General features: G+C 48.7%; 2 protein-coding genes across 2 annotated transcripts in view; both read left to right on the forward strand.

Moving 5' to 3' along the window:
• LOC125767456 (uncharacterized) overlaps window positions 1-24,822 on the forward strand; it is a 44,986-nt gene that overhangs the window by 10,257 nt on the left and 9,907 nt on the right. The window lies entirely within an intron of this gene.
• On the forward strand, window positions 9,995-23,307 carry LOC125768924 (uncharacterized). The gene is made up of 2 exons (XM_049437256.1): window positions 9,995-10,781; window positions 22,043-23,307. Exon 2 carries the CDS (start codon window positions 22,363-22,365, stop codon window positions 22,936-22,938), a length of 576 nt encoding a protein of 191 aa, XP_049293213.1. The 5' UTR covers window positions 9,995-10,781; window positions 22,043-22,362; the 3' UTR covers window positions 22,939-23,307.

Genomic DNA, 24,822 nt, shown 5'->3' on the forward strand with positions numbered 1-24,822 from the left:
CTAGTGAAACGGTACAGCGGTCGGAAGAGGTTGCAGTAGAGGAGGCAGGTTCTTCAGTGCCAGTGATTCTCCAGCAGAGCAGAGGCTTGCTTCCTTCGCTGACCACCACAGACGCGCGGGGTTTGCTACCGAACCTAATTCAGCAACGGTACAGCGAGAGAGTTCGAGCCGGGACATTGGCTCCTCTTCCGGGGGTAAGACGGCGCCGTGGAAGGCAACCGGCTTCAGCCATTGAGCTGGAGCAGCAGAGACAGCGACGCCAAGAGAACGAGAGGGCGCGTAGGCTGCGCCACAGGCAGGCTCGCGACATGGAGATCGAGGCTCAACCTCCCCCATTGAATGAGCTGCCTGGCTCGGGATCACCCGAACGGACGCCGGTTCTGAGTACAGCTGAAGAGGCGGCGGTTACGGAAGAGGCGACATCAGGGCGCTAAACAAAATTGATTTTTAAAGAAAGAATCCGGCACGGAAATGGACGAAGGCTAACGGCATACGGTATACAGGGTGACATCGTAGAACTGATACACTTATTTGAGAGCCCCTGTATTGTGTTTACTATCACTGTATGTCAAACACATGGGTATATTTTGACAGATAAACTTGTTTACTGTTAATGTGCAAACCGTTTACTTCGTGTTTGATTCAATTTTTTAGTAAACTACAATGGATTCAAGTCGCGAACAAGTAAAAATTTTACATTTGCAAGGTTTGACAAACATTCAGATTAGGCAGAAACTGTCTCATCTCAAGTTAAGCAGATTATTCGTCTACCGGACCATCAAGCGGTACGAGGAGACAGGCACGATTGTTCCAAAGAAGAAACCGGGCAAAAAACGGACAGTCCGAACTCCAGCGGTGATCAAAGCGGTAAAGGAACGAATACGACGGAATCCAGCTCGCTCGGGAAGAAAAATGGCGCGTGAAATGAATATGAGCCACTTTGCCATGCAAAGCATTCTGAAAAAGGATCTAGGCAACAAACCGTATAAAAAACAGAAAATTCACGGTTTAACCAGCAAAAATATTGCCGACAGGGTTGCCAGATCTCGCTTGCTGCTGAAGACGCACGCTGGCCATAACATCATCTTTTCGGACGAAAAACTGTTCACATTGGAGGCACCCTTGAATAAGCAGAACGATCGTGTTTATGGAGCATCTCTTCGGGATATACCAGCAGATAAAAGAGCAGTCGAACGGTATCAAAATGCGTCATCGGTGATGGTTTGGGGAGCTATCTCGACAAAAGGGAAGTTACCGCTTTTATTCATCGATAAAGGCGTGAAGATCAACAAGGAATACTATTTAGAACACGTTCTGCAAGGCCACTTAAAACCATACGCTAAGAAGCTTTTTGGCAACGACAGTTTTTGCTTCCAACAGGATTCAGCTCCAGCCCATAAGGCTTCGATCGTTCAGGAGTGGTGCAAGGAGCATTTGCCATGTTTCATCAGTGCATCGGAATGGCCAGCTGCGTCTCCGGATTTGAACCCGTTGGACTTCAGCACATGGGGATACATGCTAGGAAAGTTGGGTGAAGTCAAACATCTGAATTTGGACGGATTCAAGAGGCGGTTGTTGAAGATATGGGACGAAATGCCGGATGAAGTTGTGCGTGCGGCTTGCAACGACTTCAAACAGCGCCTACGGGCCGTTATCAAGTGCAAAGGCGAAAGATTTGAAATAAATTAAGTAAAATGCAAGTTTAATACTAATAGATGTTATTTCAATCGATTTCGAAGAAAAATGATATCGGGTTTCAATTTTAATTAAATTTACAAAGTGTATCACTTCTACGATGCCACCCTGTATTAGTGTTTAAGATAGATATAAACGGTGAAATTCTTCAAATTTCCATTTTTAGGCCCTCAAAGGGCGGAATTCCCGGCGGGGGGAGTCCGTTAGTGGTAACTCCCGCCGGCAGGTGCGGATCTAGAAAGTAAAAAAAATAAAATAAAAGATCCAAGAATTAAAAAAAAAAAAAAGACATCTCGGATTACCTCTCTGGTATAGGAGATGTAACCGACTTCGCGGGCGTCCCGTGGACATTGGAAATAGGAGCAGAGGTCAGCTATGATCCTATTGAAGGTATCTCAGGCCACTACGGAAGAGTGGATCATGATAACCATTATCATTATGAGACCTTACCCTCACCCTTCGTCGCGATAGTTCGTATGATATACGACTACGCGTACACCCGCTTGGCAGCGGGTCAAACCTGGAATTTACCAGGTGCGTTATCGCCGGATGGAAATTACCATCCAAATCGAAACTTGCTGGGATGGGTGCCAACTTCACGGCTTACTCCTGAACAGGAGCGGTTCAGCATTGAATCTGGCGTGTACGCAGCGCGTGGTGACCACAACGCGCTGTTGTTCGAGGTTTCAAGTGTGGAAAACCGTTTCGGCTTCCCCCTGGTGTTCGCTTTAATGTCAGGCGTTTCAGCGGCCCTCGGCACAACGAAGACCGGACCTGTATGTCCTGAAACTACGAGTCTAGGAGGCTCCAAGGCCCAGGTTTTATTCAAACAAAGGTCGTGGGCGGAGTCCCCTAGAGGCTGCGGGCTCACCGTATCTCCCGTTTATTCATGCGGTGCAACCCCGACGTCATGTGCAGCTACTTCTGCCGCCATGATGTCAGCAGCGTCACTATTCCGGTACAGGGTAGACCGGGTAGTACCTGGCTCCACCGACAGTCTGTGCTACACAGGCCGTCAAGGCGGGGCCCCCCCTGGCTGGACAGCAACAGCCAATGTGGAAGCAACACCAGTGGAACGTCAAAAACTATCGGGAAATAGAGCGTTATGCAGACAACACTGCAAGCCAGTTATCCCAGTGTTTTATAATATCAAGATGGACAGGCTATTGCGTGACTCTGTTGCGCATGCGTTTGGTACCCTACGTAATCATTCATTTGGAGTGAATGTTGCCTTGAATGCCTTGTGCAAGGGTATTGACGATGAATTCCAACGTATTGATTCTTATATTCATAAAAATCAAAGGAATATCGTCTCCATCGGTGAGGTAGTGGTGATTTCCAGCTATGAAGTTAGTTGGGGAGAAAACGTATGGTTAGATGTTGTTAATCAGAATAGAGTGCCTATTAAGCATGCGCTTATAAATTTTACGATATCGACGAACAATGCACACCAGTAGGATAAAACTAACCTATCTCACGACGGTCTAAACCCAGCTCACGTTCCATTTAAAGGGTGAACAATCCTACGCTTGGTAAATTTTGCTTTACAATGATAGGAAGAGCCGAGATCGAAGGATCAAAAAGCCACGTCGCTATGAACGCTTGGCGGCTACAAGCCAGTTATCCCAGGTTTAAAAATATTTGAGTGTTTATAGCTATCGAAAATCGCTACGAGATTTAATCGCTTTGTTAACGAAAAATATGAACGTGCCAACGAGTAGTCCTATTAAACATCGCTTATCACTCTATATGAGTAATAAGGATGCCATCTTGGTCAAGACGTGGTACAGGTTTCAGGAGCAAGCGGCAGATGTTGAAGAACGTATGTGCTTTCTACAACATATCCCTAAAGCTAACATCCCTGAGTTTATGAAAGGAAAACGTTTGGATAGATTGATTGATGTTAAGGGTAATGAAGGTGCTCCCATCATCCTTTAATCTCATTATTGTAAAGGATTCGCTGTTTGTCGACGGAGGTGTTTCCCGAAATAAGGGAATAATTAAGATGGTCCGTAATAACGACAAAATGATTCACGTAGGTACTGTGGTTTTAAGCAAGCCAGACAATTCCCTATTGGATATGATCGCATCTCTTGATGTCAATCAATATATCAGAAAAGAGCAGTCTGGAATTGCTGAGTCTTCAACTATGTCTAAGAGCCAGTTATCCCAGGTTTTAAAATATACGTATATAATGACGAAGGACAAGGATCCTGCGATTCCTTCAAGCGATACCGCTATAGTGCGTATAGAAGACGTTACTAATGGGGTAGGTACCGGAAATGTAGTAATATATGAGCGCGCTAGAGGTCATGACCTCGGTCACTACCATCCTAATGCACCGTTGTATAGGGAATTGCCCGCTCCACCTGCGGTCAATCCTGATTTCACTGGATTATCAACAACTCGGGGTTACATGCCGTTGTCAACTATTATTGATGAACCTCCTGTGACTCTAGAGATTGATGATGACACAGATGTTCCTAAAAAAAAAGCCAGTTATCCCAGGGGGACCGCTGAAAATACCGGAACGTGATCAAAATTTCAAAGTGATTTCAACTAAGTGCTTTAAAACAAAAACGAGTGTTTTGCAAGTGTGTCTCTACGACTGATACGAGTGTTTCCACAAGTCAAGTTTAATTGCAAGGAGATTATATTTCTGCTTATTTGGAATTTATATGGAATTGAGATCTGGTTGTCTAGTCATGGATCAACCCGCTAGTACAAGTGGCGTAGCCTCACCACCTACGGTCGTGCAACAACAGAACGGTGGAGACGGAGGACGTATTACCAACTCACTCCAGAGTGCCCAACCCACACTCCAAGTCCCGTCTTCAGGTGGTACAACAACACCTGAGGCTGATCCATCCCATGGCGGCAACAACAACAGCCATGCCAACTCTTTAAATCAGGGTTCAGTAGGTGGGGGTCACCGATTGACGACCAGTACCCGTAGATCAGACGGAGCAGCCGAGATGCCACCATCGCTTCTGATTTTGAAAGCGTTGTTTGACAGACCTATCCGCGAGGCGGGGCCGGAATGGTCACCCAGTTCTTGACCGACCCCCTCTACTTAATGGGGTATACATAAAAAAGCCAGTTATCCCAGTTTTCCGCGATTTTCCCGAAGAAGGACACGAGATAGACGATCGGGGTGTTCAGTGAAATTGTGCCCGGGGAAATTCTCCATCTTTTCTCGCTAGAATATAGCTTACTTCCGCGAAATAGAACGTGCAGCAGATTTAAAAAAGCCAGTTATCCCAGTGGAAATCGTGTTATTTAGTACGAATAAAATCAAGCATTTTATCTACCATGTCAACCGTGAATAGTGAAGAAATGTCCGGTGCCGCTGCCCTGGATACGAAGACAACTACCAAAAACCGTAAAGGTTTAGGCGCCAAACATCGTCAAGCTGAGCGATTCCGTTCTAAGAAGAATGAAATTACTCATGAGGAATTCCATGATGCCAATACGAGACTACGTGATTCTTTTTGCAAATATGAAAATCTCGAGGAACTCATGGCCACAGTGTGAAAGATAACCGGGCGTCTACCAGTGAGGAAATTTTAGCGGTCGTAGGTGTCGAAACTAGTGATATCCACAGTCGGCAGGCTCGTCCACCGGTGTTCCCAACATGTATGGTACTAACACGTGCAGCGCGGGCCCACCCCTTGCGGCCTAGTAGTAAGCGGGGATGAGACTCCAGTGTGCCAATGGACAACACGGACGGTTCTCGGAGGGTTGTTAGGCCCGCTAGCTTACGACCACCTAATGGGTATAAGTAGCGCTATCAGCTCGGATTGGATACTACCTTAGAGGTGGTTCCTCTCGTACTGCACAGGAATTTCGTGAAGATAGCGACGAACAATGCACACCAGTAGGATAAAACTAATCTATCTCACGACGGTCTAAACCCAGCTCACGTTCCCTTGAAAGGGTGAACAATCCTACGCTTGGTAAATTTTGCTTTACAATGATAGGAAGAGCCGAGATCGAAGGATCAAAAAGCCACGTCGCTATGAACGCTTGGCGGCTACAAGCCAGTTATCCCAGGGAGATTTTCGTTTCAGAATAGACGAAGAACAACAACCATGTCTAATACCGAGAAAGAGATGAACACTTTCCAGCGCTCTGAGGAGGATAGTAAGAAGAAAGGACGCAAAGGAAAGATGGCGGCAAAGAAGTCCCAGGAGAAATACCACGCTCGACGGGCAGACCAAGATCTCGAGGAGTTTGATAAAGCTTTGGCGGCGAAGTACAAGCTGTTCGCTTCAGATCATGGAAGCTTGAAGAAGGCGCTTGAGACTGTGAAAATAGTCAAAGCAAAGGTAGCAGTGCCTTTGTCAACGTCAACAAGAGGCGTAGGGGTAGCAACAGCGATGGCGTACAGTCGCACGTGCACCACGTGGAATCCACGAGAGATCGGCAGAATTGTAACAATTCACCAGGTCTATCGTGTACACCTTCTGTGTGCACATGTGAAATTGTATAAGGCGCAGCAGATCCAGACGGAATGTCTATCCGTATATGGAGCTCTCCGCCGCATAGTGATCAACGACCAGATCCGCGAAATGTTGGAAACAGTTGGTCAACTGCCATCCGCTATGATGGCCGTCATGGACGCCATTGGACGGATCGAAGCGGATGAACGCGTATACCATATGGGATACGCAGAAATCCCAGCGATCGCCGACGTTCGTGAACAGGCTGAAACAGCAGCCCTCACTTTGTCTCCTGATACAATAGAGGAAACCCTTCTATTGGCATCGACAGCAGAAACACCGCTTGCATGGAGACAGGAGTTCGAGGGTATGTGTTCCATCCCCGGTGCGGTTTTCCGCAATCATGTGCTGCAGAACTCTGCCGACATCTGGCCCGATGGTTATGGCGAACAACAGATCTTTGAAGATCTCCACGCCTTCAAGAATTGGGTGACTCGCGTCGAAGGACGACTTCCTTCTCATTCCTTCCCAGAACTTACTTGGAGTGGCATTGGAACGCCGGCAGGATTGATTTCCTGTGAGCCGGTCGACCTTAGGATGACAAGCACCATGCGTACCCAGCCAGTTATCCCAGGAGATTTTCGTTTCTGAATAGACGAACCAAACTAACAATGTCTACTACCGAAAAAGATAGCAATTCTTTCCAGCGCACCGAGGAGAAGGTTGAGAAGAAGGGTCGCAAAGGGAAGAAAGCTGCGCAGAAGTCCTAGGAAAAGTATCGGGCCAGAAGAGCGGACCAGGACATGGAAGAGTTTGACAAGGCGTTGGCAGCCAAGTACAAGCTATTCTCATCGGACCAAGGCAGTCTCAAGAAGGCTCTCGAAACTGTTAAGATCGTGAAGGCAAAGGTAGCAGTGCCCTTGTCGACATCAACGCGTGGGATTGGAGTCGCAACAGCTATGGCTTACAGCCGTACCTGTACGACCTGGAATCCGCGGGAGATCGGACGGATCGTATCCGTTCATCAGGTCTACCGCGTGCACCTGCTATGTGCACATGTTAAGCTGTACAAGGCGCAACAGATACAGACAGAATGTCTGTCAGTCTATGGCGCGCTCCGCCGGATAATCGTCAACGATCAAATCAGAGAAATGATGGAGACCGTTGGCCAACCGCCCTCAGCAATGATGGCGGTAATGGATGCAATTGGCAGAATCGAGGTAGATGACCGAATCTACCACATGGGATACGCTGAAATTCCCGCGATTGCCGATATCCAAGAACAGGCGGAAACAGCCGCACTCACCTTGTGTCCAGATACCATACAAGGCACGCTTCTGCTGGCATCAGATGCGGAAACGCCTATTGAGTGGAGACAAGAGTTTGAGGCGATGTGCTCAATTCCAGGAGCGGTCTTCCGAAACCACGTCCTGCAAAATGCGGCAGATATCTGGCCTGGCGGCTACGGAGAGCTGCAGATTTTCGAAGATTTGCATGCTTTCAAGAACTGGGTAACCAGAGTTGAAGGTCGGCTTCCCTCTCACTCATTCCCCGAGCTTACGTGGAGCGGAGTAGGAACACCAGCGGGATTAATTTCTTGCGAACCGGTGGACTTAAGGATGATCAGCACCATGCGGACTCACGCCGTGGACAAAGTTGTACCTCGTGGACCTGGAGGTAAACGTCCGGCTCGTCTTACGGATCAAGAGACAGCTCAGTCTCTCGAACATGTCACCGTGTCTTCTAATAAGACAGATTTCTGGTGTCTCGTTGACACCAAGGAACCAGCTGACGCAATAGGTGCAGCTAGCCTCGTTGGAGAAGTGCATTGTCATGTGATGCGTCAGGCAGCCAGTTATCCCAGGAACCATTTTAGTTATTGATTCTCCTAAAATACGGTTCTTCGACTAGTAGTCAGCAAACCACTATGAATCGCAAATCATCAAACTGCCCACGCACAATTCGTGCACGTGAACATGTCGCGACTGCAGACGATCTTCCTAATCCCTCAACATCAAGGAAACCGGTCGGTCTGGCCAGGTCACTCGGTAAGCCGATCGCTCGTGAAGATTTGGCTACACAGGCTGTAGCCTTTCAACCAAAGGCTGTCTCCGTGGCATCCAGCTCGGAGAAGAATGATCCTTTGCTAAAGTCTTCTATACTTATAGAAGAGGTGTCATCCGGCTCTTTGACCAAGAGACTGGGTAGATTTTCCAACGATTACAGTGGATTCGTCCAATTGGTGCGGTCCTCATACGAGGCTTCCGTGTCAAAAGATGCCAAATTCGGAAAGACTATCTCCGAGGCGCAATATTACTGCTATTGTGTAGTCTTGTTGTGGCGGCGTCTAGTAGCAGTGAGTTGCTCCCATAGCAGCGAACATCGCGAGCTTCGCGATTTCCTCTTTATGCGCATCTCCGAGATTGCAGTCCCTGAAGACATCAATGATTACCTCCTGGGCATTGGTGACGTCATGGATTACAATGGAGTGCCTTGGACACTCAAGCTCGGCGTGACATTGGACCCCACGCCCATAAACGGTCTCTGTGGTCACTACGGCAAAGTAGATGCCGCTAACCACATACATTATGAGACTGTGCCCTCGCCGTTCGTAGCGTTAGCCCGGATCGTTAACGAGTATGCGTACTCGGTAGCGCCGCGCACAGTATTGCCACCACCGGCTTGGGATCTGCCCGCCGAACTGCGTCCAGCAGCCGGCGAGGAGGGAGCCACTGGGCTCCCTAACCGGAATCTTCTTGGTTGGAGTCTCTCCAAGAAGATGACGGAGGGACAGCTAAAGCTATCCAGTAACAACGACGTATACGCGACCGTCCATAATCGCGTGGTTACTTACGTTGTCCCGGGGGTTGAGAACGAATGTGGTTTTCCCCTCGCTGTAGGATTGGTTCAATCCATATCCTCAGCACTGTTCTTTGGACGAGCAGGTCCAGTAGGACTAGAGTCTACTAGTCTAACGGGCTCGAAAGTCCAAGTGCTCTTTACTGAGCGAGCTGGATTAGACAGCGAGAAGCCCGAAGACGTTGGCGGGGCTCTCACTCCCGTATATCAGGGCTCGGGAGCTCCGATGGCCTACTCCGTAGCTACGAAATATGCTGAATACATTCCCCTAAATAAGGGCGAATACCATGTATTGAACGAACACACCTGGTTGTCTAGAGATAGAATTTAAGGAATGATAGTAGATATTAAGGACGGTATTCTCATTGGTTGTTTGGTTATCACTGCTATTATAAACAAATTAGCCTTAGCCAAGCGGGAAATAAAGATTAAATATGACTCTGACTATAAAAAACAATTTAAGAAATTCTGCGACAACAGCACTGTAGGAGATATAAGGAAACTCGAAGCTGAGATGTCCTGAACCCAGTATCCCGCTTGACAACCGGGACCATGATACGTATATACCTGTATAAAAAAAAGCCAGTTATCCCAGTTAACCATTTTGTTGCCAACACTATTGGTTTAAGACTAGTAAGTCGAAAAGTTCCAATCAACATGTCCAATCGCAATAAGCCTAGACCACGCCAGGTGCGCCAGGAGAAACCTATCTCCGCAGTTGCACAGGAAGCCGCGGATCCACCAGCCTTACCATCAACTAGTGCTAGAAGGATGCCCGTTGGCTTAGCCAGATCAGCTGGCAAAATGATTGATCGCAACGATCAACCCGCGCTTAACAGCGCATTTGCACCTAAGGCCTTGTCTAACACGGCTAGTGAGGAGAAGAATGACCCTCTTCGCAAATCCTCCGTCCTCGTCGAGGGGGCTACATCTGGTACTCTCTGTAACAGATTAGCCAAATTCAGGAATGACTACTCGGGGTTTTCCCAAATAGTAGCCAGCTCCTATAGCGCGGCGTGCAGGAAGGATAAAACCTTCCGCAAACAGGTGTCCGAGGCGCAGTATTCCTACTACTGTACCGTACTCCTGTGGAGACGTCTTCTATACGTTTCCGCCTCGCACGGAGACGACGTCAGAGCTCTCCATGAATGGATGAGCGCGCGAACGTCGGCACTATGTGTGCCAACAGACATCTCGGATAGATTTTCGTTTTTGAATAGACGGAACACAACAACTATGTCTACTACCGAAAAGGAAAATAGCTCTTTCCAGCGCTCTGAGGATAAGATGGAGAAGAAAGGACGCAAGGGAAAGAACGCAGCTAAGAAGTCCCAGGAGAAGTACCGAGCTAGACGGGCTGACCAGGATATGGAGGAATTCGACAAGGCCCTAGCGGCTAAGTACAAATTGTTCTCATCCGATCATGGTAGTCTGAAGAAAGCACTCGAGACTGTCAAGATTGTAAAGGCGAAGGTGGCAGTACCTTTGTCTACATCTACACGTGGAGTAGGAGTAGCGACGGCCATGGCCTATAGTCGCACATGCACCACTTGGAACCCGCGGGAGATTGGTAGGATCGTTACGGTTCACCAAGTCTATCGCGTGCACTTACTCTGTGCGCATGTGAAGCTCTACAAAGCGCAGCAAATCCAGACAGAGTGTCTGTCGGTTTACGGCGCGCTTCGCCGCATCATAGTCAACGACCAGATCCGCGAGATGCTGGAAACGGTTGGCCAACTGCCCTCGGCCATGATGGCAGTCATGGACGCAATCGGACGTATTGAGGTAGATGAACGCATTTACCATATGGGATATGCCGAGAGGATTGTCCCAGGTGTGCAGGGTCGGTGGAATCGGTGGCCCACGTATTGTTCGTGTGCCCACGCTTTGCAGACGTTCGCGCAGAGTTGCTGCAACGTGGGACGGATGACGACGTTGATGAAGACAACCTCGGCAGGCGACTGCTCGAGAGTGCGGAGACATGGAACCGCGTGCAGCAGGCATCGAAACGGATATTCTCCGTTCTGCAGGAAGACTGGCGGGAGGAATCGCGTGCTCTGGCAGCCTCCAGAACCACGCAGGCCGGTTCTTCGCAAGACCCACCCATGCACTCGACGGAAGCAGAACAGATACTGCAGCGAAGGCGTGAGGCGCGCAATCGAGACGCTCGTAGTCGGCGACAGCTTCGCAGAATGGAGCGGCTCGGCGACGTCCAGTTAGCGCCGGCACTGCTGGCACGCACTACGGCTAGTGAAACGGTACAGCGGTCGGAAGAGGTTGCAGTAGAGGAGGCAGGTTCTTCAGTGCCAGTGATTCTCCAGCAGAGCAGAGGCTTGCTTCCTTCGCTGACCACCACAGACGCGCGGGGTTTGCTACCGAACCTAATTCAGCAACGGTACAGCGAGAGAGTTCGAGCCGGGACATTGGCTCCTCTTCCGGGGGTAAGACGGCGCCGTGGAAGGCAACCGGCTTCAGCCATTGAGCTGGAGCAGCAGAGACAGCGACGCCAAGAGAACGAGAGGGCGCGTAGGCTGCGCCACAGGCAGGCTCGCGACATGGAGATCGAGGCTCAACCTCCCCCATTGAATGAGCTGCCTGGCTCGGGATCACCCGAACGGACGCCGGTTCTGAGTACAGCTGAAGAGGCGGCGGTTACGGAAGAGGCGACATCAGGGCGCTAAACAAAATTGATTTTTAAAGAAAGAATCCGGCACGGAAATGGACGAAGGCTAACGGCATACGGTATACAGGGTGACATCGTAGAACTGATACACTTATTTGAGAGCCCCTGTATTGTGTTTACTATCACTGTATGTCAAACACATGGGTATATTTTGACAGATAAACTTGTTTACTGTTAATGTGCAAACCGTTTACTTCGTGTTTGATTCAATTTTTTAGTAAACTACAATGGATTCAAGTCGCGAACAAGTAAAAATTTTACATTTGCAAGGTTTGACAAACATTCAGATTAGGCAGAAACTGTCTCATCTCAAGTTAAGCAGATTATTCGTCTACCGGACCATCAAGCGGTACGAGGAGACAGGCACGATTGTTCCAAAGAAGAAACCGGGCAAAAAACGGACAGTCCGAACTCCAGCGGTGATCAAAGCGGTAAAGGAACGAATACGACGGAATCCAGCTCGCTCGGGAAGAAAAATGGCGCGTGAAATGAATATGAGCCACTTTGCCATGCAAAGCATTCTGAAAAAGGATCTAGGCAACAAACCGTATAAAAAACAGAAAATTCACGGTTTAACCAGCAAAAATATTGCCGACAGGGTTGCCAGATCTCGCTTGCTGCTGAAGACGCACGCTGGCCATAACATCATCTTTTCGGACGAAAAACTGTTCACATTGGAGGCACCCTTGAATAAGCAGAACGATCGTGTTTATGGAGCATCTCTTCGGGATATACCAGCAGATAAAAGAGCAGTCGAACGGTATCAAAATGCGTCATCGGTGATGGTTTGGGGAGCTATCTCGACAAAAGGGAAGTTACCGCTTTTATTCATCGATAAAGGCGTGAAGATCAACAAGGAATACTATTTAGAACACGTTCTGCAAGGCCACTTAAAACCATACGCTAAGAAGCTTTTTGGCAACGACAGTTTTTGCTTCCAACAGGATTCAGCTCCAGCCCATAAGGCTTCGATCGTTCAGGAGTGGTGCAAGGAGCATTTGCCATGTTTCATCAGTGCATCGGAATGGCCAGCTGCGTCTCCGGATTTGAACCCGTTGGACTTCAGCACATGGGGATACATGCTAGGAAAGTTGGGTGAAGTCAAACATCTGAATTTGGACGGATTCAAGAGGCGGTTGTTGAAGATATGGGACGAAATGCCGGATGAAGTTGTGCGTGCGGCTTGCAACGACTTCAAACAGCGCCTACGGGCCGTTATCAAGTGCAAAGGCGAAAGATTTGAAATAAATTAAGTAAAATGCAAGTTTAATACTAATAGATGTTATTTCAATCGATTTCGAAGAAAAATGATATCGGGTTTCAATTTTAATTAAATTTACAAAGTGTATCACTTCTACGATGCCACCCTGTATTAGTGTTTAAGATAGATATAAACGGTGAAATTCTTCAAATTTCCATTTTTAGGCCCTCAAAGGGCGGAATTCCCGGCGGGGGGAGTCCGTTAGTGGTAACTCCCGCCGGCAGGTGCGGATCTAGAAAGTAAAAAAAATAAAATAAAAGATCCAAGAATTAAAAAAAAAAAAAAGACATCTCGGATTACCTCTCTGGTATAGGAGATGTAACCGACTTCGCGGGCGTCCCGTGGACATTGGAAATAGGAGCAGAGGTCAGCTATGATCCTATTGAAGGTATCTCAGGCCACTACGGAAGAGTGGATCATGATAACCATTATCATTATGAGACCTTACCCTCACCCTTCGTCGCGATAGTTCGTATGATATACGACTACGCGTACACCCGCTTGGCAGCGGGTCAAACCTGGAATTTACCAGGTGCGTTATCGCCGGATGGAAATTACCATCCAAATCGAAACTTGCTGGGATGGGTGCCAACTTCACGGCTTACTCCTGAACAGGAGCGGTTCAGCATTGAATCTGGCGTGTACGCAGCGCGTGGTGACCACAACGCGCTGTTGTTCGAGGTTTCAAGTGTGGAAAACCGTTTCGGCTTCCCCCTGGTGTTCGCTTTAATGTCAGGCGTTTCAGCGGCCCTCGGCACAACGAAGACCGGACCTGTATGTCCTGAAACTACGAGTCTAGGAGGCTCCAAGGCCCAGGTTTTATTCAAACAAAGGTCGTGGGCGGAGTCCCCTAGAGGCTGCGGGCTCACCGTATCTCCCGTTTATTCATGCGGTGCAACCCCGACGTCATGTGCAGCTACTTCTGCCGCCATGATGTCAGCAGCGTCACTATTCCGGTACAGGGTAGACCGGGTAGTACCTGGCTCCACCGACAGTCTGTGCTACACAGGCCGTCAAGGCGGGGCCCCCCCTGGCTGGACAGCAACAGCCAATGTGGAAGCAACACCAGTGGAACGTCAAAAACTATCGGGAAATAGAGCGTTATGCAGACAACACTGCAAGCCAGTTATCCCAGTGTTTTATAATATCAAGATGGACAGGCTATTGCGTGACTCTGTTGCGCATGCGTTTGGTACCCTACGTAATCATTCATTTGGAGTGAATGTTGCCTTGAATGCCTTGTGCAAGGGTATTGACGATGAATTCCAACGTATTGATTCTTATATTCATAAAAATCAAAGGAATATCGTCTCCATCGGTGAGGTAGTGGTGATTTCCAGCTATGAAGTTAGTTGGGGAGAAAACGTATGGTTAGATGTTGTTAATCAGAATAGAGTGCCTATTAAGCATGCGCTTATAAATTTTACGATATCGACGAACAATGCACACCAGTAGGATAAAACTAACCTATCTCACGACGGTCTAAACCCAGCTCACGTTCCATTTAAAGGGTGAACAATCCTACGCTTGGTAAATTTTGCTTTACAATGATAGGAAGAGCCGAGATCGAAGGATCAAAAAGCCACGTCGCTATGAACGCTTGGCGGCTACAAGCCAGTTATCCCAGGTTTAAAAATATTTGAGTGTTTATAGCTATCGAAAATCGCTACGAGATTTAATCGCTTTGTTAACGAAAAATATGAACGTGCCAACGAGTAGTCCTATTAAACATCGCTTATCACTCTATATGAGTAATAAGGATGCCATCTTGGTCAAGACGTGGTACAGGTTTCAGGAGCAAGCGGCAGATGTTGAAGAACGTATGTGCTTTCTACAACATATCCCTAAAGCTAACATCCCTGAGTTTATGAAAGGAAAACGTTTGGATAGATTGATTGATGTTAAGGGTAATGAAGGTGCTCCCATCATCCTTTAATCTCATTATTGTAAAGGATTCGCTGTTTGTCGACGGAGGTGTTTCCCGAAATAAGGGAATAATTAAGATGGTCCGTAATAACGACAAAATGATTCACGTAGGTACTGTGGTTTTAAGCAAGCCAGACAATTCCCTATTGGATATGATCGCATCTCTTGATGTCAATCAATATATCAGAAAAGAGCAGTCTGGAATTGCTGAGTCTTCAACTATGTCTAAGAGCCAGTTATCCCAGGTTTTAAAATATACGTATATAATGACGAAGGACAAGGATCCTGCGATTCCTTCAAGCGATACCGCTATAGTGCGTATAGAAGACGTTACTAATGGGGTAGGTACCGGAAATGTAGTAATATATGAGCGCGCTAGAGGTCATGACCTCGGTCACTACCATCCTAATGCACCGTTGTATAGGGAATTGCCCGCTCCACCTGCGGTCAATCCTGATTTCACTGGATTATCAACAACTCGGGGTTACATGCCGTTGTCAACTATTATTGATGAACCTCCTGTGACTCTAGAGATTGATGATGACACAGATGTTCCTAAAAAAAAAGCCAGTTATCCCAGGGGGACCGCTGAAAATACCGGAACGTGATCAAAATTTCAAAGTGATTTCAACTAAGTGCTTTAAAACAAAAACGAGTGTTTTGCAAGTGTGTCTCTACGACTGATACGAGTGTTTCCACAAGTCAAGTTTAATTGCAAGGAGATTATATTTCTGCTTATTTGGAATTTATATGGAATTGAGATCTGGTTGTCTAGTCATGGATCAACCCGCTAGTACAAGTGGCGTAGCCTCACCACCTACGGTCGTGCAACAACAGAACGGTGGAGACGGAGGACGTATTACCAACTCACTCCAGAGTGCCCAACCCACACTCCAAGTCCCGTCTTCAGGTGGTACAACAACACCTGAGGCTGATCCATCCCATGGCGGCAACAACAACAGCCATGCCAACTCTTTAAATCAGGGTTCAGTAGGTGGGGGTCACCGATTGACGACCAGTACCCGTAGATCAGACGGAGCAGCCGAGATGCCACCATCGCTTCTGATTTTGAAAGCGTTGTTTGACAGACCTATCCGCGAGGCGGGGCCGGAATGGTCACCCAGTTCTTGACCGACCCCCTCTACTTAATGGGGTATACATAAAAAAGCCAGTTATCCCAGTTTTCCGCGATTTTCCCGAAGAAGGACACGAGATAGACGATCGGGGTGTTCAGTGAAATTGTGCCCGGGGAAATTCTCCATCTTTTCTCGCTAGAATATAGCTTACTTCCGCGAAATAGAACGTGCAGCAGATTTAAAAAAGCCAGTTATCCCAGTGGAAATCGTGTTATTTAGTACGAATAAAATCAAGCATTTTATCTACCATGTCAACCGTGAATAGTGAAGAAATGTCCGGTGCCGCTGCCCTGGATACGAAGACAACTACCAAAAACCGTAAAGGTTTAGGCGCCAAACATCGTCAAGCTGAGCGATTCCGTTCTAAGAAGAATGAAATTACTCATGAGGAATTCCATGATGCCAATACGAGACTACGTGATTCTTTTTGCAAATATGAAAATCTCGAGGAACTCATGGCCACAGCCTATCTCACACATACAGTGTGAAAGATAACCGGGCGTCTAGCAGTGAGGAAATTTTAGCGGTCGTAGGTGTCGAAACTAGTGATATCCACAGTCGGCAGGCTCGTCCACCGGTGTTCCCAACATGTATGGTACTAACACGTGCAGCGCGGGCCCACCCCTTGCGGCCTAGTAGTAAGCGGGGATGAGACTCCAGTGTGCCAATGGACAACACGGACGGTTCTCGGAGGGTTGTTAGGCCCGCTAGCTTACGACCACCTAATGGGTATAAGTAGCGCTATCAGCTCGGATTGGATACTACCTTAGAGGTGGTTCCTCTCGTACTGCACAGGAATTTCGTGAAGATAGCGACGAACAATGCACACCAGTAGGATAAAACTAATCTATCTCACGACGGTCTAAACCCAGCTCACGTTCCCTTGAAAGGGTGAACAATCCTACGCTTGGTAAATTTTGCTTTACAATGATAGGAAGAGCCGAGATCGAAGGATCAAAAAGCCACGTCGCTATGAACGCTTGGCGGCTACAAGCCAGTTATCCCAGGGAGATTTTCGTTTCAGAATAGACGAAGAACAACAACCATGTCTAATACCGAGAAAGAGATGAACACTTTCCAGCGCTCTGAGGAGGATAGTAAGAAGAAAGGACGCAAAGGAAAGATGGCGGCAAAGAAGTCCCAGGAGAAATACCGCGCTCGACGGGCAGACCAAGATCTCGAGGAGTTTGATAAAGCTTTGGCGGCGAAGTACAAGCTGTTCGCTTCAGATCATGGAAGCTTGAAGAAGGCGCTTGAGACTGTGAAAATAGTCAAAGCAAAGGTAGCAGTGCCTTTGTCAACGTCAACAAGAGGCGTAGGGGTAGCAACAGCGATGGCGTACAGTCGCACGTGCACCACGTGGAATCCACGAGAGATCGGCAGAATTGTAACAATTCACCAGGTCTATCGTGTACACCTTCTGTGTGCACATGTGAAATTGTATAAGGCGCAGCAGATCCAGACGGAATGTCTATCCGTATATGGAGCTCTCCGCCGCATAGTGATGAACGACCAGATCCGCGAAATGTTGGAGACAGTTGGTCAACTGCCATCCGCTATGATGGCCGTCATGGACGCCATTGGACGGATCGAAGCGGATGAACGCGTATACCATATGGGATACGCAGAAATCCCAGCGATCGCCGACGTTCGTGAACAGGCTGAAACAGCAGCCCTCACTTTGTCTCCTGATACAATAGAGGAAACCCTTCTATTGGCATCGACAGCAGAAACACCGCTTGCATGGAGACAGGAGTTCGAGGGTATGTGTTCCATCCCCGGTGCGGTTTTCCGCAATCATGTGCTGCAGAACTCTGCCGACATCTGGCCCGATGGTTATGGCGAACAACAGATCTTTGAAGATCTCCACGCCTTCAAGAATTGGGTGACTCGCGTCGAAGGACGACTTCCTTCTCATTCCTTCCCAGAACTTACTTGGAGTGGCATTGGAACGCCGGCAGGATTGATTTCCTGTGAGCCGGTCGACCTTAGGATGACAAGCACCATGCGTACCCAGCCAGTTATCCCAGGAGATTTTCGTTTCTGAATAGACGAACCAAACTAACAATGTCTACTACCGAAAAAGATAGCAATTCTTTCCAGCGCACCGAGGAGAAGGTTGAGAAGAAGGGTCGCAAAGGGAAGAAAGCTGCGCAGAAGTCCCAGGAAAAGTATCGGGCCAGAAGAGCGGACCAGGACATGGAAGAGTTTGACAAGGCGTTGGCAGCCAAGTACAAGCTATTCTCATCGGACCAAGGCAGTCTCAAGAAGGCTCTCGAAACTGTTAAGATCGTGAAGGCAAAGGTAGCAGTGCCCTTGTCGACATCAACGCGTGGGATTGGAGTCGCAACAGCTATGGCTTACAGCCGTACCTGTACGACCTGGAATCCGCGGGAGATCGGACGGATCGTATCCGTTCATCAGGTCTACCGCGTGCACCTGCTATGTGCACATGTTAAGCTGTACAAGGCGCAACAGATACAGACAGAATGTCTGTCAGTCTATGGCGCGCTCCGCCGGATAATCGTCAACGATCAAATCAGAGAAATGATGGAGACCGTTGGCCAACCGCCCTCAGCAATGATGGCGGTAATGGATGCAATTGGCAGAATCGAGGTAGATGACCGAATCTACCACATGGGATACGCTGAAATTCCCGCGATTGCCGATATCCAAGAACAGGCGGAAACAGCCGCACTCACCTTGTGTCCAGATACCATACAAGGCACGCTTCTGCTGGCATCAGATGCGGAAACGCCTATTGAGTGGAGACAAGAGTTTGAGGCGATGTGCTCAATTCCAGGAGCGGTCTTCCGAAACCACGTCCTGCAAAATGCGGCAGATATCTGGCCTGACGGCTACGGAGAGCTGCAGATTTTCGAAGATTTGCATGCTTTCAAGAACTGGGTAACCAGAGTTGAAGGTCGGCTTCCCTCTCACTCATTCCCCGAGCTTACGTGGAGCGGAGTAGGAACACCAGCGGGATTAATTTCTTGCGAACCGGTGGACTTAAGGATGATCAGCACCATGCGGACTCACGCCGTGGACAAAGTTGTACCTCGTGGACCTGGAGGTAAACGTCTGGCTCGTCTTACGGATCAAGAGACAGCTCAGTCTCTCGAACATGTCACCGTGTCTTCTAATAAGACAGATTTCTGGTGTCTCGTTGACACCAAGGAACCAGCTGACGCAATAGGTGCAGCTAGCCTCGTTGGAGAAGTGCATTGTCATGTGATGCGTCAGGCAGCCAGTTATCCCAGGAACCATTTTAGTTATTGATTCTCCTAAAATACGGTTCTTCGACTAGTAGTCAGCAAACCACTATGAATCGCAAATCATCAAACTGCCCACGCACAATTCGTGCACGTGAACATGTCGCGACTGCAGACGATCTTCCTAATCCCTCAACATCAAGGAAACCGGTCGGTCTGGCCAGGTCACTCGGTAAGCCGATCGCTCGTGAAGATTTGGCTACACAGGCTGTAGCCTTTCAACCAAAGGCTGTCTCCGTGGCATCCAGCTCGGAGAAGAATGATCCTTTGCTAAAGTCTTCTATACTTATAGAAGAGGTGTCATCCGGCTCTTTGACCAAGAGACTGGGTAGATTTTCCAACGATTACAGTGGATTCGTCCAATTGGTGCGGTCCTCATACGAGGCTTCCGTGTCAAAAGATGCCAAATTCGGAAAGACTATCTCCGAGGCGCAATATTACTGCTATTGTGTAGTCTTGTTGTGGCGGCGTCTAGTAGCAGTGAGTTGCTCCCATAGCAGCGAACATCGCGAGCTTCGCGATTTCCTCTTTATGCGCATCTCCGAGATTGCAGTCCCTGAAGACATCAATGATTACCTCCTGGGCATTGGTGACGTCATGGATTACAATGGAGTGCCTTGGACACTCAAGCTCGGCGTGACATTGGACCCCACGCCCATAAACGGTCTCTGTGGTCACTACGGCAAAGTAGATGCCGCTAACCACATACATTATGAGACTGTGCCCTCGCCGTTCGTAGCGTTAGCCCGGATCGTTAACGAGTATGCGTACTCGGTAGCGCCGCGCACAGTATTGCCACCACCGGCTTGGGATCTGCCCGCCGAACTGCGTCCAGCAGCCGGCGAGGAGGGAGCCACTGGGCTCCCTAACCGGAATCTTCTTGGTTGGAGTCTCTCCAAGAAGATGACGGAGGGACAGCTAAAGCTATCCAGTAACAACGACGTATACGCGACCGTCCATAATCGCGTGGTTACTTACGTTGTCCCGGGGGTTGAGAACGAATGTGGTTTTCCCCTCGCTGTAGGATTGGTTCAATCCATATCCTCAGCACTGTTCTTTGGACGAGCAGGTCCAGTAGGACTAGAGTCTACTAGTCTAACGGGCTCGAAAGTCCAAGTGCTCTTTACTGAGCGAGCTGGATTAGACAGCGAGAAGCCCGAAGACGTTGGCGGGGCTCTCACTCCCGTATATCAGGGCTCGGGAGCTCCGATGGCCTACTCCGTAGCTACGAAATATGCTGAATACATTCCCCTAAATAAGGGCGAATACCATGTATTGAACGAACACACCTGGTTGTCTAGAGATAGAATTTAAGGAATGATAGTAGATATTAAGGACGGTATTCTCATTGGTTGTTTGGTTATCACTGCTATTATAAACAAATTAGCCTTAGCCAAGCGGGAAATAAAGATTAAATATGACTCTGACTATAAAAAACAATTTAAGAAATTCTGCGACAACAGCACTGTAGGAGATATAAGGAAACTCGAAGCTGAGATGTCCTGAACCCAGTATCCCGCTTGACAACCGGGACCATGATACGTATATACCTGTATAAAAAAAAGCCAGTTATCCCAGTTAACCATTTTGTTGCCAACACTATTGGTTTAAGACTAGTAAGTCGAAAAGTTCCAATCAACATGTCCAATCGCAATAAGCCTAGACCACGCCAGGTGCGCCAGGAGAAACCTATCTCCGCAGTTGCACAGGAAGCCGCGGATCCACCAGCCTTACCATCAACTAGTGCTAGAAGGATGCCCGTTGGCTTAGCCAGATCAGCTGGCAAAATGATTGATCGCAACGATCAACCCGCGCTTAACAGCGCATTTGCACCTAAGGCCTTGTCTAACACGGCTAGTGAGGAGAAGAATGACCCTCTTCGCAAATCCTCCGTCCTCGTCGAGGGGGCTACATCTGGTACTCTCTGTAACAGATTAGCCAAATTCAGGAATGACTACTCGGGGTTTTCCCAAATAGTAGCCAGCTCCTATAGCGCGGCGTGCAGGAAGGATAAAACCTTCCGCAAACAGGTGTCCGAGGCGCAGTATTCCTACTACTGTACCGTACTCCTGTGGAGACGTCTTCTATACGTTTCCGCCTCGCACGGAGACGACGTCAGAGCTCTCCATGAATGGATGAGCGCGCGAACGTCGGCACTATGTGTGCCAACAGACATCTCGGATAGATTTTCGTTTTTGAATAGACGGAACACAACAACTATGTCTACTACCGAAAAGGAAAATAGCTCTTTCCAGCGCTCTGAGGATAAGATGGAGAAGAAAGGACGCAAGGGAAAGAACGCAGCTAAGAAGTCCCAGGAGAAGTACCGAGCTAGACGGGCTGACCAGGATATGGAGGAATTCGACAAGGCCCTAGCGGCTAAGTACAAATTGTTCTCATCCGATCATGGTAGTCTGAAGAAAGCACTCGAGACTGTCAAGATTGTAAAGGCGAAGGTGGCAGTACCTTTGTCTACATCTACACGTGGAGTAGGAGTAGCGACGGCCATGGCCTATAGTCGCACATGCACCACTTGGAACCCGCGGGAGATTGGTAGGATCGTTACGGTTCACCAAGTCTATCGCGTGCACTTACTCTGTGCGCATGTGAAGCTCTACAAAGCGCAGCAAATCCAGACAGAGTGTCTGTCGGTTTACGGCGCGCTTCGCCGCATCATAGTCAACGACCAGATCCGCGAGATGCTGGAAACGGTTGGCCAACTGCCCTCGGCCATGATGGCAGTCATGAACGCAATCGGACGTATTGAGGTAGATGAACGCATTTACCATATGGGATATGCCGAGAGGATTATCCCAGGTGTGCAGGGTCGGTGGAATCGGTGGCCCACGTATTGTTCGTGTGCCCACGCTTTGCAGACGTTCGCGCAGAGTTGCTGCAACGTGGGACGGATGACGACGTTGATGAAGACAACCTCGGCAGGCGACTGCTCGAGAGTGCGGAGACATGGAACCGCGTGCAGCAGGCATCGAAACGGATATTCTCCGTTCTGCAGGAAGACTGGCGGGAGGAATCGCGTGCTCTGGTAGCCTCCAGAACCACGCAGGCCGGTTCTTCGCAAGACCCGCCCATGGACTCGACGGAAGCAGAACAGATACTGCAGCGAAGGCGTGAGGCGCGCAATCGAGACGCTCGTAGTCGGCGACAGCTTCGCAGAATGGAGCGGCTCGGCGACGTCCAGTTAGCGCCGGCACTGCTGGCACGCACTACGGCTAGTGAAACGGTACAGCGGTCGGAAGAGGTTGCAGTAGAGGAGGCAGGTTCTTCAGTGCCAGTGATTCTCCAGCAGAGCAGAGGCTTGCTTCCTTCGCTGACCACCACAGACGCGCGGGGTTTGCTGCCGAACCTAATTCAGCAACGGTACAGCGAGAGAGTTCGAGCCGGGACATTGGCTCCTCTTCCGGGGGTAAGACGGCGCCGTGGAAGGCAACCGGCTTCAGCCATTGAGCTGGAGCAGCAGAGACAGCGACGCCAAGAGAACGAGAGGGCGCGTAGGCTGCGCCACAGGCAGGCTCGCGACATGGAGATCGAGGCTCAACCTCCCCCATTGAATGAGCTGCCTGGCTCGGGATCACCCGAACGGACGCCGGTTCTGAGTACAGCTGAAGAGGCGGCGGTTACGGAAGAGGCGACATCAGGGCGCTAAACAAAATTGATTTTTAAAGAAAGAATCCGGCACGGAAATGGACGAAGGCTAACGGCATACGGTATATTAGTGTTTAAGATAGATATAAACGGTGAAATTCTTCATATTTCCATTTTTAGGCCCTCAAAGGGCGGAATTCCCGGCGGGGGGAGTCCGTTAGTGGTAACTCCCGCCGGCAGGTGCGGATCTAGAAAGTAAAAAAAATAAAATAAAAGATCCAAGAATTAAAAAAAAAAAAAAAAGACATCTCGGATTACCTCTCTGGTATAGGAGATGTAACCGACTTCGCGGGCGTCCCGTGGACATTGGAAATAGGAGCAGAGGTCAGCTATGATCCTATTGAAGGTATCTCAGGCCACTACGGAAGAGTGGATCATGATAACCATTATCATTATGAGACCTTACCCTCACCCTTCGTCGCGATAGTTCGTATGATATACGACTACGCGTACACCCGCTTGGCAGCGGGTCAAACCTGGAATTTACCAGGTGCGTTATCGCCGGATGGAAATTACCATCCAAATCGAAACTTGCTGGGATGGGTGCCAGCTTCACGGCTTACTCCTGAACAGGAGCGGTTCAGCATTGAATCTGGCGTGTACGCAGCGCGTGGTGACCACAACGCGCTGTTGTTCGAGGTTTCAAGTGTGGAAAACCGTTTCGGCTTCCCCCTGGTGTTCGCTTTAATGTCAGGCGTTTCAGCGGCCCTCGGCACAACGAAGACCGGACCTGTATGTCCTGAAACTACGAGTCTAGGAGGCTCCAAGGCCCAGGTTTTATTCAAACAAAGGTCGTGGGCGGAGTCCCCTAGAGGCTGCGGGCTCACCGTATCTCCCGTTTATTCATGCGGTGCAACCCCGACGTCATGTGCAGCTACTTCTGCCGCCATGATGTCAGCAGCGTCACTATTCCGGTACAGGGTAGACCGGGTAGTACCTGGCTCCACCGACAGTCTGTGCTACACAGGCCGTCAAGGCGGGGCCCCCCCCTGGCTGGACAGCAACAGCCAATGTGGTTTTTGACATACCACACCAGTGGAACGTCAAAAACTATCGGGAAATAGAGCGTTATGCAGACAACACTGCAAGCCAGTTATCCCAGTGTTTTATAATATCAAGATGGACAGGCTATTGCGTGACTCTGTTGCGCATGCGTTTGGTACCCTACGTAATCATTCATTTGGAGTGAATGTTGCCTTGAATGCCTTGTGCAAGGGTATTGACGATGAATTCCAACGTATTGATTCTTATATTCATAAAAATCAAAGGAATATCGTCTCCATCGGTGAGGTAGTGGTGATTTCCAGCTATGAAGTTAGTTGGGGAGAAAACGTATGGTTAGATGTTGTTAATCAGAATAGAGTGCCTATTAAGCATGCGCTTATAAATTTTACGATATCGACGAACAATGCACACCAGTAGGATAAAACTAACCTATCTCACGACGGTCTAAACCCAGCTCACGTTCCATTTAAAGGGTGAACAATCCTACGCTTGGTAAATTTTGCTTTACAATGATAGGAAGAGCCGAGATCGAAGGATCAAAAAGCCACGTCGCTATGAACGCTTGGCGGCTACAAGCCAGTTATCCCAGGTTTAAAAATATTTGAGTGTTTATAGCTATCGAAAATCGCTACGAGATTTAATCGCTTTGTTAACGAAAAATATGAACGTGCCAACGAGTAGTCCTATTAAACATCGCTTATCACTCTATATGAGTAATAAGGATGCCATCTTGGTCAAGACGTGGTACAGGTTTCAGGAGCAAGCGGCAGATGTTGAAGAACGTATGTGCTTTCTACAACATATCCCTAAAGCTAACATCCCTGAGTTTATGAAAGGAAAACGTTTGGATAGATTGATTGATGTTAAGGGTAATGAAGGT

The sequence above is a fragment of the Anopheles funestus genome, chromosome 3RL, assembly GCF_943734845.2.
Source record: "Anopheles funestus chromosome 3RL, idAnoFuneDA-416_04, whole genome shotgun sequence".
In the NCBI taxonomy this organism is placed as follows: Eukaryota; Metazoa; Arthropoda; class Insecta; order Diptera; family Culicidae; genus Anopheles; species Anopheles funestus.